Genomic DNA, 16,347 nt, shown 5'->3' on the forward strand with positions numbered 1-16,347 from the left:
TAATATGTCACATAAGGAAAAATGATGGTGAGCTGCATGTTCAAGATAGGTAGCAGGAAAGGTGTCATGGATTATAATATATAATAGTCTTTTAGTGAGTCAGATATTGGTGTTCAGTACCACGTGGTTCATACAGACATTAAAGCTTGAAGTTGCTAAGACTTCAGGCAAGTGGTGGGGTTGCAAAAACAAAACAAAACAAAACTGAAGATCACTAAGTGTGGACATAGCTAGATAAATGAGGCAGATGCTCCTCCAGAATGGAATTCCAGAAATTGAATGAAATGGGTTGAATCCTAAAAAAGCCCAGGGCTATTAGTATAGAATGTGAGGAAGTATACATAATTGTATTAACCAGCTTAATCAGTCTACTAAGAAGATGAAGAAAGGTGGGACAGTTTGCTGGAGAATGAATGAGGGAGGAAGAGAGAGGGTACATTTCTGACAGGAATCTTGTGAATTCACCTGTAGAATAGTCGCTCTTCCTTTTTGTTTTAAATTCTCATGCACTAGTAGCGACTAGGGTAGAAATTGAAAGGCAAGGCCAAAATGCATCAATTTTTAAGGTGATTGAGGTTATAGAGAAAAGTAGTTTGTAAATTGAGTAAATGTCATATTTTGCTATTTAACATGGGCTAGAGAAAGGAGTCTTTAAACTTTTTTCCTAAAAAAAAAAAAACAAAAAAAAACTCTCACTAGATATTGATCCATATGTTCTAATTTAGTTGTGAACCATGTGCAGTGATGTTTGACCTGTGTGATTCAACATGAAAAGAATTTAACCAGCTGCCCTTGCTGAGTCTTTTGTCATGTCTCCTGAATGCATGGTAAATTGTTTTGTTTTTATCTTCTTGAGACCTCAGTTTTCTCTTTCAGAGTTAGACTTTTCCAGAATTTTTGCCTTTCAGTAAAAGAAATTGGATAGTATCTATAGTATACTAGCCGTTCACTGCTTCTTTATTTTGTCCTACTGTTAGATTATGCAGTATACCCTTTTTTTTTAGTTATTTGAAGGTATATTTTTGATCAGGATTGACACTACGGCCCACCTGCTTTTTATAAAGTTTTATATGTAAACAACCACGCCTATTTGTGTACATACTGTCTATTGCTGCTTTGCCGTAAAACAGCAGAGTTGAGTAATTGCAAGAGACCTCTTTAGCTGGCAAGTTTAAAATATTTGCTATCTAGCCCATTAAGAAAAAGCTTGTTGACCACTGTTTTGGTGAGTGATTCTCAAAAAAGAGTGGTCCTCAGACTTTAGCAATACCTGGGAACTTGTTAGAAATGTAAATTCTTGGGCGGACTCCAGAAATTCTTGGGACTGGGACCAATAATCTGTGATTTAAGAAGCCTTCTACATGACTCCGATGCACAATAAAAATTTGAGAAACTCTGTTCTAGATAAGTGTTTCTCAAGTGTTAGCCACACATATACCGCCTTTTTACCCTGTTGTCTAATATTTTCTTCACGTCAACTCACTTTCTAAAAATTTAAGTTAATTTTAAAATGAAAATTTATGTCACCAGAAAGATATAGTGAGAACATGATATTTTGAAAAATAACTTAAGACTCAAAAAAAAAAAAAAAAAAGTAACTTAGACTATGTTGTTACATGTGCTTAGCATTAGAACTTGTTAGATGTTAAGCACCAAATGGACTTTATCATGTATTATTTTAAAGTTAATCATGAGGGATGCCTGGGTGGCTCAGCGGATGAACGTCTGCCTTCAGCTCAGGGCGTGATCCTGGAGACCTAGGATCGAGTCCCACATCGGGCTCCCTGCATGGAGCCTGCCTCTTCCTCTGGCTATGTCTCTGCCTCTCTCTCTTGTGTCTCTCATAAATAAATAAACAAAATATATATATTTTTTTTTTTTACAAAATTTAAAAAAAAAGTTAATCATGATAATTACTGAATGATTGAGTGGTGTTTAAAATATTGATGAAATCCTGTTTGTGAAATTGGATAATACCTAAAATCATCTTTTGTACAAATCTCATACTTTGGAAAATACTGTTGTAGTTATTCATGTGAAAGAAAAAGCTGTTTGAACTATACATACCCAAGTCCTCAAAAATGACTAACCAGAAGAAATGCATATCTGAGAGAGAGAGAGATCTAGGAGTCCTTAGAGAGGTTCATCTAGACCTCAACAATGAAATTACCTCATTTAGCTTGAATTCCCACCTCTCCCATGGTGGCCAGCAGTTCTGCAGGATTTCACCAACCTGTTTAACAATGGGAATGTGAAAAGATGCCTGGCTGTGGGAAGGGCTACTTAATGAAAGAAAATCCCTGGACCAGAAACTGTGGGGCAAGTGGCTATGATTTTATGTTGTATAGGGAAACAGCAGAACATCTTTGCTAGGAAAATAGTTGCTTCATCTCAGAATCTAGGAACCATGTGTTCTTATTTTGAGACAATCCCATGTTACTTAATTTGCCTCATAGTATTAAAGGGATACTTCCCTAGACATGGTGTTCTGTATTATTTATTGGCTGATGTGCTTTAGGATATAGTAATTGTTGATAGGAGTAAACTGTTTCTTTCCTGACTATCCCCTGGTTGCTGAGTTGCTTTAGTTACTTCTTCCTTTCCTTAGAGATTATGGACACATTTGTTTCTATTGTCTTTTGTCTCTGCAATAAAGTAGTGATATAGGACTCTAATCTTAGAGGGACTGAAAGTCTAGTGGGAAATGAAGATTTACACATGAGCAGTTATGTTTATTTTTAAATCATAAATTCTGTGATGCTGATTATAGGGGCCTAATTTTGCAAACTCTTAAAAAATACAAAAGACTATCAAACACTGATAGGAGTGAGCAAATGTATATTTTTTTTCAAATTATAAAAAAAAAGCATTACAAACGAAGTCCCTCTGTTTCCCTTCACAGTCAGAATCCTTTCCCCAAAGGTAATCCTTGTGCATTTGGTGTATAACCAACATGACACAGTATTTCTGCTGTGTCCTTTCAGTAGTCGTAAGGCTCAGTCTCCTTCATGGTAATCTCTGTTTTTCCATTTTAACTTTATCATTGAGTTGTCTGTCACTTCTGTCCTTTGATACTCTCATTTCTTTTCCTTTATTTCTTTCCTTCACTATTTTTTGATTTGGGGAGGCTCTGCTTAGCTTTTAAAGCTGTAGTCAATGAATGAGAATTTGTGTTTTTGGTAAATCAGCCAATTACTTTTTCTTTGGTTCTTTTCAGCAAATTCTTCATAGCCAGAGATAGGTTTCATTACTTCTAATTTTGTGTATAGGAAGTTCTGGATGATAGAAGGCACCAGATATCCCCAGTACAGGTGTTACTGTATCAGAATTGCAGCTCTGCAAGTCAGTATCAAAATTGAAAATTTAGCAGGCTGCAACTTTTTAATAACTGACTTTCCTTTATAACCTATAAAACAAATTCCATATAATCTTTTAGAACTTAGTATTTAGGTAGCAGCTATTCAAGCTTTTCTAATGTATTTCTTAAATTTAAAAGAAACATATTGATAGATTTCCTAAAGCATATATTCCACCACCACACCTGCCAGTGGCCAAGACTCTACGCTTGTGTACTGAGAGGAGATAGGGTGGTGGCAAGGGGTGGAATAGAGCCCTCGGAATGTAGCTACTTTAATATTTCTCTTCTCACATTTCCATCACCATTCTGTTAGCTCTTAAATATCCTGTAAGCTTTTTCACTTAATACAAGGCTGTTTCTCTGTCTCATTCCTTATAGTTTTGTTGCATGGATTTTCACAGACAAGGCTGGTAGATTTTAAAAAGTTACTTTCACATTTTATTAATCTTTGATCATATTCAGTAAGAATGAATATGTTCTAGCAATTTCTACAATGGGCTTTGAAGTTTTTAAATGTTGGGCTTGTCTTGGGGGTTCTGATAGGAGTAAAAGTGGCACCTATTTGTAATTAAACCTATAGGACCCTATGAAAAGATTTAAGAGGGATAGCCCTTCTGAGCCATATCGTACCCTTATTTTTGCATTTTCTGGGGGAAGGGAAATTTTACTTACTTGGTATGACTTTATAAGCTCTAGTAGATAGAAGTGACTTTATTACATTTGGAAGGGACAATGCCATAATTGGTTTTTCCCACTGCCACCTTTGGCTGAGTACTCTTTCTTATGTAATAAATAAAATTTTGACAAGTTTGGCATGTATCACGTCGTGTTAACTGTTTTCAAAGCACCCATAGTCATAATATGTTAAGGCATGGTAGTGAGTACTTTTACAAAACAAATTCTGTACTTTGAACTGTATATATATATATATATATATATATATATATATATACACAGTGAATTAAACTGTATTAATTACATGAAGTAAAAGATTTTTTTTTAAAAGGATAATTACAGAAGAGTTCTTATAGATGAGCTTTAGACTGAATTCTAAAGGAACAGCAAAGGTAGGTGGGAGAATTTAGTAGAGTTGATGAGACACTTGGAGAAGAATGTAAAAGTAATCACAATGGTTTTTCAGTGTAGTAGTCCCTGTGCAGCAGGAATCACCTATTTTTACCTCTGAAGATGAGGGTTTCCTGGGACAGGGCAGACTTCTTCCTGCCCTGTACTAGACTAGAAATTGGCCACTGGTCTTTATATAGTTTATATGTTACTATGTGGACTTAGTAGCTAATATAAGGCTGGTAATAAGAGGATGAAACATTTCTTTGCATTTGATGATTTGAGTGCACAGGGAAATGAGTAGCTTTAAGCTATCAGCTATACACCTCTTTCTCTTGCTCTGCTTTCCTTTTACTGAAGGTATATGGATTTCATTTCAGAGGGAATGTGCCTATCCTGTCCTAAGCCAGTGGTCACCACACTTGGCCCCTAACAAGTGTATCTGTGGGGAGGGCTTTGGTTGTCACATTGGAGAATATGGGAGGGCTTTTCTTCTCCTGGCCCCATTTATAAGCTAGGGGTTGCTTCCATTTGCTTTGTGTGCTGTTGAGTTTTCTTCTGTTTTCCCTAAGCTAAGTTCTAAGCTAATTCTATATAAGAGAAATACTAATTAGTTGTTTTTATAAATTGCTTGCCATTAATGCCTGATAATATGCAGTAAAATAAGGATTCCGCATACCATTATATATGTCAAATATTACAAACTTTAAGGTTCTTTTAATTATAATACTAAACTCAGTTCACTTTTGCTTAGCCTTCACAGTTGTTGATCACATAGCATGGTCATCCACTCACAGCTTAAAAAAATACAGGGAGCATCGGAGAGAATGGGTAAAGTAAAATTTTGATGTTTTTAAAATAGCACCTAAATCTATGAAAGTTTATTTATTGTTTGTATGGGAGGGAGAGGGAGGGTGGCACTGGAGGGGAGGGGGTGGGTATTGGGAAAAATAGCATGCACCATGTAAAATGATGTCAGATACCATCTAGACTGAAGTTTTAAGTGTTACTACTATAATTTAAGTCTAAGGCAGTTTCAGAAGAGGCAGGACCATAAAACTGTGGTGTTGGGGTTACAGTGGGCTCGTTTTTCCCTCCCAACAGATTGAAGGGGATTTTGAGTATAATGGTATTTGAGTATAGTTGGGATGGGAGCTGCCTGTAGAGTGGCCTATCCATATTCCCTACGTGACATTGCTTCACTACCGCTTTAGGCCCTGTTAACTTGCTGAGAAACTTTGAGAAGAGTAATAGGCATCTCAGTTTTTATTGTACACCTGCAACTCAGATATTCCCAAATACAAATTAGAATTCATGAAACTCACAAAAGGGTTGAACCAAAGAGAAAGTTTTTACTCTGAAGTTAGTTGCTTGGTAGTAAGTATTAATAGAAATTTTGATGCTTCCATTCAAATGAAGAACACTTTGCCTACCAAAGTTCTAAGCCAAATTGCTAATTTTAAAAACTTGGCATCATAGTTATGTACAAAGCCTAATTAATGTAGAAGTTATAGGGCAGAGAAACCTCCATGTTTTTATGGATAGACATTGTGTTGCTGTTAAACATGATTTAATTTCTGCCCCATTATTTTTAAACTTTTTTTTTTTTAACTTTGTTTACACACTGAAAATCTGGATTGAAAAAAAGTGAAAAAATTAGGAAATCGGATTTCACCCAGAAAATATTACTCTGGCCCCAACTTTGCTCTTCCCCTACATGTAGCCATTTGCCAAAGCCAAATTTGACTTGGAGTATTTACTATTCCCTAAACATTTCTGCCTTTATAAGCTTTGTCAAAGATAATACTCCAGCTTGGAATGTTCTTCTTTCCTGTGATCTAAGTCCTATCTTGTCTTTAAATTTTGGCTTCTACCTTTTTATACGAAGCCTTTTCTAACCTCTCCATCCTTGGTGGCCATTCTAGCTTTAGAATTCCTGAAGTACTACTATTAGAGAAATCCATTTGGCACTCGGGTCATGCTACCTTTATTACTTGTTATTTAAATGTCCTATTTCTCTATCAGCATCATGGACTCCTTGAGGGTACAGAGCTTGTAGTTATATGCCTATTTGTAACCCCATTGACTAGCACAGAGGATATGTGCACTAATAGGTTTGTTTCTATGATTTGGATCCAGTGTTAGTGTAAGAGGGTAGTTGTCTTGTTTTGTTTTTTAACTCAGGTTATTTTTATATGAATATATGCCCAAAGATACAGTATGTTGACTCCACAAAGTAATTCTTTGTATTATAAGATTTGGTTCATACTTATTTTCTATTACTCATAGTCTTCCCCCCCCCCCCCCTTTTTTCACATGGGTGCTGTTATACCTAGTTTCTTTTGAAAAACATGGTTTGGGCCAGATATGTTGACAGAAACCAAAATTATCAGTATTTTTATTTTAAAATTCTTTGTTGGTTTAGCTAAATTACACTTTCATGGCATAAGCCCAAATAAATGTATTAAATACTGCATGGTAATGTAGCCAAGTTATTTTAAAATGTCAACCTTAAAGTCTCTTAAGTAAAACTTTTAAAATACCAATAAACATACCTAGTTGCTAGTCCATCTCAGGATATTTCTGTATCTGAAATTATTAGAGTTTTTATTATTTCATTATTTTAAAAGTTTCTGTAATGTGTAATTGATATTTGATAGCTGTATTTATTGCGTTTGCAGTTATCAAATGTTTATAGAGCAACCATTCTTATGCATTTTATTTTTTTTCTTTTTTTTTTTCTTATGCACTTTAAAACACTTTTTGGCATTTATAGAAATATACTTTTTGTAAGAGCTCATCAGGGATAATGTTTGCTAAATTTGTATTTGGAATTGTTTATATTTTACCTTATAGCTGTGTCTTCAGGGCACATGTATCTTAATATTAGACTTAATGTTGTGATTTCTGAAGCAAAAACAGTAGCCCTACCTCACAAAATGCTTGATTAGTAAAACTTCTAAGAACCTTGATTTTTATTGTAAGGCCTGGTTTATAGTATTACTGAACCATTAGTTTTACGTAGCATTGAAACAATACTGTTGTTGCATATTAAAAAGCTTAGGTATGTAGTAGGGAGAGTCCTAGATATGTAAGGGTTTTTTGTTTGTTTTTTTTTCTTTCCCTATTCAGAAAAGCTACATCATCTTTGAAATTCCTTAGCACATTTTGGGTACAGGTTAAAAATAAGACATTTTTCTTACATGCCAGTAAGCAAATAAAAAAAAAAAAAAAAAAAAAGTCTAATATATAGCATTGCCCTTCTGGTGCTAGCTTATCATAGTATCATTCTAACGTGAACTTAGGCCTTCACCAAAGTCTTAATGAGATAAAATCTTTTAAAAAGCATTTTTTAAAACCCCAGTTGGCCCAGAGACCATTTCCCAGAGTTCCAGCATTGGACTTTTTCCTGTGGTCAATCATATTCTTCTGTAGGGTTACACTTGTTAAGTCAATATTTTGAAAAATAAAACACCCTGATTTTGTTCACTTTTGTTTTCATATACAAGAATCTTTACAGTCAACATGTACTTCTAGATGCTGTATTGAAATTGCTGGCAGAGTCTATTCTATACAAACTGAACAATCTGGCCCCTTGTTTTATTTGTAAAGGTTCAATGTATCTATGCCTGCCTACTTCAATCTGCAAGGGAGTGTCAGAAAGGCCCCGCATTCGCCGAGCCGTGAGTTATCACTAACTTTTCAGATGTGTTAATGAATGTGGAACAAAAGCAGTTGTGTTTCAAAGGAAAAAAAGGAACCATCAAAATAACCTTTATTATAGTAGCAGGCGTGAACACTAAATGATTTGTTCCAAATTGTGGTGTCAAAAATAACCTACTTGAACTAGAGACTAGCCTCTAGAAAACCTATTGTTGAACTGCTCTGAAGCTATCATTTTAGCTATAAATTACTTTTCTTAAATTTTATATACCCTGAATTAGAATATTCTTTATTTAAGTCTTTTTGAGTTAAAACAATTTGAACAAAATCTTACCCCACTTAAAAATGACATATTTAGTTGACTTTGCATTAAGCTCTTCAAAATAAGATCATGTAAAAGGGGTAAAGGCTTAACCTTTCTGTGACTCACATGTGAAAAACAAATTAATTTAAGTAATTGAATCACTTCCTAGATGAGTTTTTGGAGTACCCCAAAGCATCATGTGAAGTACAAAGGTGTTTACAATCTCTTTTGGTACCAACAGTTCTCGCTTCAGTAATTCATCAGTAGGTTTTCATTCATCAATGATGATATCAACTTAAGACTAAAATAAAACACGAACATTTCTTAGGGCTTATCTGAGCATTCTACATAGAAAAAACGTCCTTAAGAGTTTTTTTCTTTTTTTTTCCCCCAAAGAGACTCTAAGCAAAAAAATTGTAACTAACATCTATATTTTGTTCCTAGAGCTAGTTACTTTTCTTTTTCTTAGACTCTTTAAAGTTTGAGTTAGATAGGCATATCTGATTAGGAGGTTGGATGCTTCTGTTGCTTAGGAGGTGTATTGTGTTATATGAAGACAGAATAAATTTAAATGTACCCAGTATGGCCATATGTAGCACAGACCACCTAAAATTTGAAGGTATGGTACCTTTGGAGGCATTAAAGTTAACGTTTCATTTAGGCATTGTGCCTTTGTCTGACTGGTGTGTAAGTCCTTCTTCCAGGTTTGTACACTCTTAAACACGCTATTCTACCCTCTCTAACTCATCCCAGCAGCAAAAGGGAGACACTTCAGCTGGAACAAAATAGTGGAAGAAATGGCGTCTGGGGTTCAGTGGGGATTCGCAGTGTGTATGCAATGTTTGCAAGATTACTTTTTATGTTTTTCAATTAATGTAAATAATTACAAAATAAATCTATGCTTAGCGTCAAGTAGGGAACATTGTATACCAGTAGAAACTCTCCTAGTGGGTCTGCTGCAAGTCGCTTAACCTCTTGGGGCCTCGATTTCATCATCTGCAATATGAAGGAGTTGGACTCCATAATCTTCAAAGTCCATTCCTGCTCTATATCCTATGCTTTTCTGAAGTACTCTGTTTAACAGAATGCATTGCTTTCCCACTTTGACTATTTGAATTACATTTGCAGTACACATACTGCAATTGCATGTCTAAAATAGTTTTTCTATAGGATATTATACAAACTAATCCCTCTTGAGCTGATTTATATAAATAAATGTATGTGCGTGTAGCCACACAGGAAAAAGCTAGTGATAGTAGGGCTCTCAGAAAATAAGTATTTTCCAGTTGTCTAACCTTGAATGTTATTAACTTTTCTATATTACAGGAGATACTACTCGTCAACGAATCAAATTCAGCGATGACAGAGTATGCAAGAGTCACCTTCTCAACTGTTGCCCCCATGATGTCCTCTCTGGAACTGTACGTATTATTAAATTTATTGTTTAATTATTGGTATCCCAACTTGATGAAGACTTAATTTCTTGTCAGATTATTATGCAGTCATTTATTAAGACAGTTTAGAGGAGGGATTTGCATCTCTTATATTATTTAGGCTGATGATTTAAATCTGCAAAAATGAGATTTATCTGAAAAGTCTTTGCTGTGCTTCGCTTTATAATTTTTTACATTCTTCAGAGTAATTTTTGAGACAGTATTTCTTATTTGGAACGTAGAGGCAATTATACTGCAATTGCACTTTTAGTTTCTGCAATTCTATAAGTGATTTTTAAAATAGTTTTCTTTATTGTTGAGAGCAGAGTAGACTTTTATCCAAGGCATTCTATGTTTAGATTTGTACACATTGTATCATGGAAATCATGAGGAAAACCTAATAGTAAATACTTAAAGTCACAGAACTGAGTTTGCTAGTAGTCTTGTCACTTAAAACGCATTTATGTTGCTGGCTCTTAAATAATATAAAGCTCACTTAATTTAGATTCTATAGCTAGTGATGTTGGTTGACCTTGGAGTTTCATCATTTTAATTTGAAAGAAATCACATAATGATGGACCTATTTAAATAAATGGAACAAAGGATCTGATTTTCTTACTTTGGGGTTTAGTTGAAATGATTACTCACTGCAAGAGTTTCCTTTCATAGGCCACATTTGATGGCACAGGAGGACTAGTAGGGGATAAATATTTAGCTGGCTTTATTTCTCACTTGCCAGAAATGACTGAAATAAAGAGAAGATTTCTGACTTGATGAGTTCCTGTATTTAAGGCAGTTTAAATTAGTGGTTTCTTTTTTTTCTTTTTTCTTTTTTTTTTTTTTTTTAATTTTTTAAAAGACTTTATTCATGAGAGACACACAGAGAGAGGCAGAGACATAGGCAGAGGGAGAAGCAGGCTCCATGCAGGGAGCCTGATGTGGGACTTGATTCCGGATCCCGGGATCATGCCCTGAGCTGAAGGCAGACACTCAACCGCTGAGCCACCCAGGCATCCCAAGTGGTTTCTTTTGGATAGAATTAAATACCTTTAACAGATATTAAGACATATACAATAGGAAACAACTCTGTCTTTTTTTCCAGTAGGAAAGACTGTTGAAACTGTTACATTAAAAGGGGGAAAAAAGAGCCTACATTTAAAAATATATATATGATACTTGAATATTTTTTCAGTGTAGTAACATAATCTAGATTCTGAACACTTGAATTAGAACTATGACAGATAATTAACCCTCATGTCTACTCTTTAGGATATCCATAAAGTATTTTCTACAGTGCTATAACATTTAAGGGACGCCTGGGTGGCTCAGCGGTTGAACCTCTGCCTTCGGCTCAGGGCATGATCCCGGATCTGGGGATCAAGTCCCGCATTAGGCTCCCTACGAGGAGCCCGCTTCTCCCTCTCTTGTCTATGTCTCTGGCTCTCCATGTCTCTCATGAATAAATAAATCTTTAAAAAAGAATGTGAATCAATAAAATGTCTAATTATCTGTAGTATATTTTGATTCTCTACAGTTACTATTGATTAAATTTAACAAAGTTGTGTTTAATGGCTACATTATCACTTCAAATAATACTTGGGAACAGGGTTAATTAGCAAAGTGACAAATTAGTTTTTTATTTCTTAAAACTCTAAACCCAGCTATAGCAAGATATGGACATAGTGTTATATTCTTCCGATATGGCATTGATAAAAATCTGACGACATAGTTGTGATTTACAACTTTACATTTTATAATGTACATATGCAGCTATGCTCATTTATTTCCTTTTTTTAATTTTTAATTTTTTTTTATTTTTTAAAGATTTTATTTGTTCATGGGAAATAGAGAGAGGCAGAGACACAGGCAGAGGGAGAAGCAGGCTCCATATGGGGAGCCTGATGTGGGACTTGATCCCAGGACCCCAGGATCACACCCTGGGCTGAAGGCAGACACCAAACCGCTGAGCAACCTAGGGATCCCCATTTATTTCCTTTTTAAAAAGATTTTATTTGAGAGAGTAAGTATGCCAGCAAGAGTAGGAGTAAGGGGGTGATTAAGCATAGTATACCCTGAGCATCAAGCCCAGTGCAGTGCTTGATCCCAAGACACTGAGATCATGGCCTGAGCTGAAACTAAGAGTCAAACTCTCAACCAGCTGAGCTACCCAGATCCCCCTATGTTCATTTATTTTTTAAAACTATTTTGGGGCAGTCAGTGAGGAGTCTGCTTGAGATTCTCTCTCTGCTTCTGCTCCACCCCCCCATCTGCTCATGCACATGTGTGTGCGTGCGTGTGTGTATATATACACGCTCGTGCGCTTGCACTCTTGCTTTCTCTAAATAAAAAAATTATAAAACAATTTTATGATCCACAGTTCACTTTAAAGATAATAGGTGAAGGTATTAGAAATCACATAGTTCTACTGATTTCAAGTAAAATTGGGATTGAACCCAAGTTTTATTTAACACGTTTTCTACTTTGTAGAGAATACTTAATTTTTTATTCTGTTAAAATGGATGCGTGGTTGGTTTTGAACTTCCCTTCTTCTAAAGTTCTTACAAGATTTATAAGATGCACATTTTCTCAAATTTTATTTAACATCTCTGAACTACACATTTTAAATTGATGATAGAGGGCAGCCCAGGTGGCTCAGCGGTTTAGTGCCGCCTTCAGCCCAGGGCGTGATCCTGGAGACCTGGGATCGAGTCCCACGTTGGGCTCCCTGCATGGAGCCTGCTTCTCTCTCTGCCTGTTTTTCTGCCTTTCTTTCTGTGTCTCTCATGAATAAATAAATTTAAAAAAAATTTGGTAGAAAAATATCTTAGCATTTTTTTATGGTACAGAATTGAATGGTGAGGCTTTAAAATTGATGGTGCTTGGGTTATATTAAAAAGCTAAAGAAAGCTCTTCTGTAGGCACTTGCCAGGGAAACTCTGGGTGAAAATATCTCCTTTTTGTCAATATAATAGATAAGAGATGGCTTTTTTTTTTTTTTTTTTTTTTTAAAGAGATGGCTTTATGTAAGGATGAGATTAAGTAGCTGTGAATCTGGTAGCCCTGGTGGCACAGTGGTTTAGCGCCACCTGCAGCCCAGGGCGTGATCCTAGAGACCGCGGATCGGGTTCCGCGTCGGGCTCCCTGCGTGGAGCCCGCTTCTCCCTCTGCCTGTGTCTCTGCCTGTCTCTCTCTCTCTCTCTCTCTCTGAATGAATAAATAAAATAAATCTTAAAAAAAAAAAAAAAAAGTAGCTGTGAATCTCTGTGAGAATTTAAGCAGAGCTGGTGCAGGTGGCTGTGGAACTTTGTGAGACTCCAGGGTTATTGTATAGAGGTCTCCTTGAAAACTCAAAACCAAAAAAAAAAAAAAAAAAAGGAACTCAAAACCATCCATGTGTGGATGGTAAGAAAGTGTGACTTTCTTATTATCCTTATTAGGAAAAAGAGCTATTTGTAACAGTTCATCCTGTGTACAAATGGTTTATAATTACAGAGTTATGACTTCTTTAGCAACCAATCTCTGTAGAATAACGTTTTTGGAACAGTTCATATCTCTTCATGTTGAAATGCCTGTTTGTTTTTTTGTTTAACATGTTAGATGAAAAATGAATTGTAACTTGATTTTATAATGCTCTTTCTTTGTTGTATAACTGAAGTTTGCCCTTTTCCTCAGATCTGTCACTTCCAGCAGAATATGACTCACCAATACTCTAGGTTATTTAGCAGAAGAATACACAGAAATGTATTTGGAGATGGAGAGTGTGATTTCTAAATATGTACTCACAACTGACTATTTGGAATATTTTTGAAATTCGGTTTGGTGAAAAATGCTCCATAACATTTTACCTTTTCATCAGTCTTCTACTGTGGTGTTGTGGTAGCCTAATTCATAGGCTAATAAGTCAATCAGATGAGATGATGAGATTAAATGTAGAATAGAGACTCAAAGTAATTGTATATATATTTTGGGGGGTTGTGATTTTTTTTAAATAAGCATTACTGTTGTAACTGATGAAGCTGCTTTATTTCAAAGGCTTGGATTATTCTCCTAGTTGTTGAGAATATTGTCTTGTTTTAGTCTCATTCTTATCCTCCTCCTGGCATAGTTTTTTTTTTTTTTTTAATATTTTATTTATTTATTCATGAGAGACACAGAGAAAGTGGCAGAGACATAGGCAGAGGGAGAAGCAGACTCCCTGCAGGGACACCAATGCAGGACTCTATCCCAGGACCCCAGGATCATGTCCTGAGCCAAAGGCAGATGCTCAACCACTGAGCCACCCAGGCGCCCCACTGGCATAGTTTCTTCCTGTTCTAGTCACTATGCAAACCATAGGCAGCCATCCCCTTTGAGATTTAGGCAAAACAAAAAACCTAAGCAAAGTTGTCCTTTTTTCCCCAGAACACCTTATTTCTAGTACAGATCTTCCCTGAAGAAAGAGAGTACACTAAAGTGCTTACAAAAATCTTTCCATCTAGCTTCTTGTGATCTGGAAAAAAGATGTGTAGTGCTAATAATTTAGAGGCATTAAATTTAAAGCAGAGTTGATAACAGAAACAAAATTAAGATCTGCAGAGATGAAAATGTATACTGTCATGATGCGCCTGTCCTAAAATTAGAGATGACCACTACTGATTGTAGCGCCTTCATCCTAGTACAATTTTAGGGTTGACAGGCCATTTTGTATTGTGTAAGGCCATCAGTTCATTGATGGGGAAAATTAAGGCTCAGAGAAATTGTGCTTGTCACAGGTCTCACAGAGAATTATATAGTACGTTATACTACACAGGAATCTTAGAGTTAATTAAATACTTTAAAAAATGTTTTTGTTAATTTTATAGATAGCACATTTACTTAGGGCAGTGACTTTCAGATGTTTTTGAAGTGTCCTTGGAGGAATTTCATGAACTAAGGATATAGCGACAGGCCAGTCTTTTTTCTATTTCAACTGGAATTTTGCACATTTTAAGTAAAGGGAGTTTCCACAAAATTTTGTTTAGAAAAAAATGGTTCTCCTCAGAAATTTATCAATTTATTTTTAAAGATCTTATTTATTTATTCATGAGAAGACAGAGAAAGGTAGAGACTAGGCAGAGGGAGAAGCAGGCTCCATGCAGGGAGCCCGAAGTGGGACTCCATTTTGGAACTCCAGGATCACGCTCTGAGCCGAAGACAGACGCTTAACCGCTGAGCCACCCAGGCAGGCATTCCCAGAAATAGAATTTAAAGCTTAAAATTGAGAAATACTTAGAGACAGGAATAAAGTAAAATTTTTTTCTGCCTTTCTGAAGTCATTAGGTAGGAATATTGTCAAAAATACTGAGTTGATTTTATGGTGCCCCAGTAGGTTCTGGTTTTTATCTAAAGTGTACTTTTTTACTAATTGAAAGTCCTTTATTGCATCTCTAAACTATTCTGTTTAAGGGCTCGTCTTAAATCAGTTACTTAGGTACATCCAAGCCTGAACTTTAAAACTCTTCAAGTCCCTTTGATAGTACATATATAAAAGTGCCATGAAAGTATGTAAAAGCAGAATAAGTGATATGAAACCATAAAATTTTCTCAACCAGCATGTAAGTTTCAAAATAAGGGCAGGGATGTTTTGTTCAGTGTTATGTCCCCAGCATCTAGAACAGTGTCCCTCCATTGTGTTGAATGAATTATCGATCCACCCAAAGCAAAACACTAAATAGTCTGTTGCAGAACTAACTTGAGTTTGAAAAATTAATGATTTTTAGGGGAAAATGCGTTATCTTTTAACATATAAGGAGCTGGAGAGTATCTTGGTTTTGTTGCTTATCAGAATATGACAGTAGTAGTAGCTCCACATGCAGATGTGAAAAAGTTAGTCTTTAGATATTTTAAACTCAAAATTTCTTCCCCAGAAATGGTTTGTTTAGGACAATTTTGGTATTTTTTAACAGTTCTTAGCAATAGCCCAGATGATTGGTTTCACTTTTTTTATTTTTAATTTATGACAGGTCAATTTCTTGAGCTGCCCAATTTGTGAAAATGCCAGTTTTTCCAGTCTTAAGTTTAACCAGTTTTGGCTCTCGAAGTATATCTTATACTATGTCCTTGTATTAAGCAGATTTTGCTATTTGCATTTTATTCTTCAGTCAATTATAAAAATGTGCATTCCTTCAACAAGCATTTCTAGAGATCGTGTAAACCAAAAACACCTTTGGCGCCTAGGAAGTCAGAGGCACATGAAAAGCTTCCCAGTGAATAATTAAAACTTTACTACTAAACTTCATTCATTCATTCATTCATTCATTCATTCACAAGAGACACAGAGAGTGGGAGAGAGAGAGAGAGAAGGGCAGAGACACAGGCAGCAGGAGGGAAGCAGGCTCCATGCAGGAACCCTGATGCAGAACCTGATCCCAGGACTCCAGAATCAGGCCCTGAGCCAAAGGCAGATGCTCAACCATTGAGCCACCCAAGCCTCCTGCTACTATAAAAACCAAGTCCTCAATGTTGTTTATAGTATATTTGGCAAATTGGCACACACATACCCTGAA

General features: G+C 35.7%; 1 protein-coding gene across 15 annotated transcripts in view; it reads left to right on the top strand.

Moving 5' to 3' along the window:
• Window positions 1–16,347, top strand: part of LUC7L2 (LUC7 like 2, pre-mRNA splicing factor) — a 62,313-nt gene that overhangs the window by 5,431 nt on the left and 40,535 nt on the right. For 4 of the 15 annotated variants that reach the window (XM_077850116.1, XM_077850107.1, XM_077850115.1 and 1 more), the window contains exon 2: window positions 9,717–9,811. In XM_077850116.1, coding sequence (XP_077706242.1) covers window positions 9,717–9,811 — 95 coding nt within the window. Of the gene's footprint in view, window positions 1–719; window positions 828–4,502; window positions 5,255–8,035; window positions 8,107–9,143; window positions 9,218–9,716; window positions 9,812–16,347 lie in introns of those variants that run through there. The other 11 variants (XM_077850113.1, XM_077850106.1, XM_077850109.1 and 8 more) reach the window with 9 other exon arrangements.

This window comes from Canis aureus, chromosome 15 (genome assembly GCF_053574225.1).
Source record: "Canis aureus isolate CA01 chromosome 15, VMU_Caureus_v.1.0, whole genome shotgun sequence".
In the NCBI taxonomy this organism is placed as follows: Eukaryota; Metazoa; Chordata; class Mammalia; order Carnivora; family Canidae; genus Canis; species Canis aureus.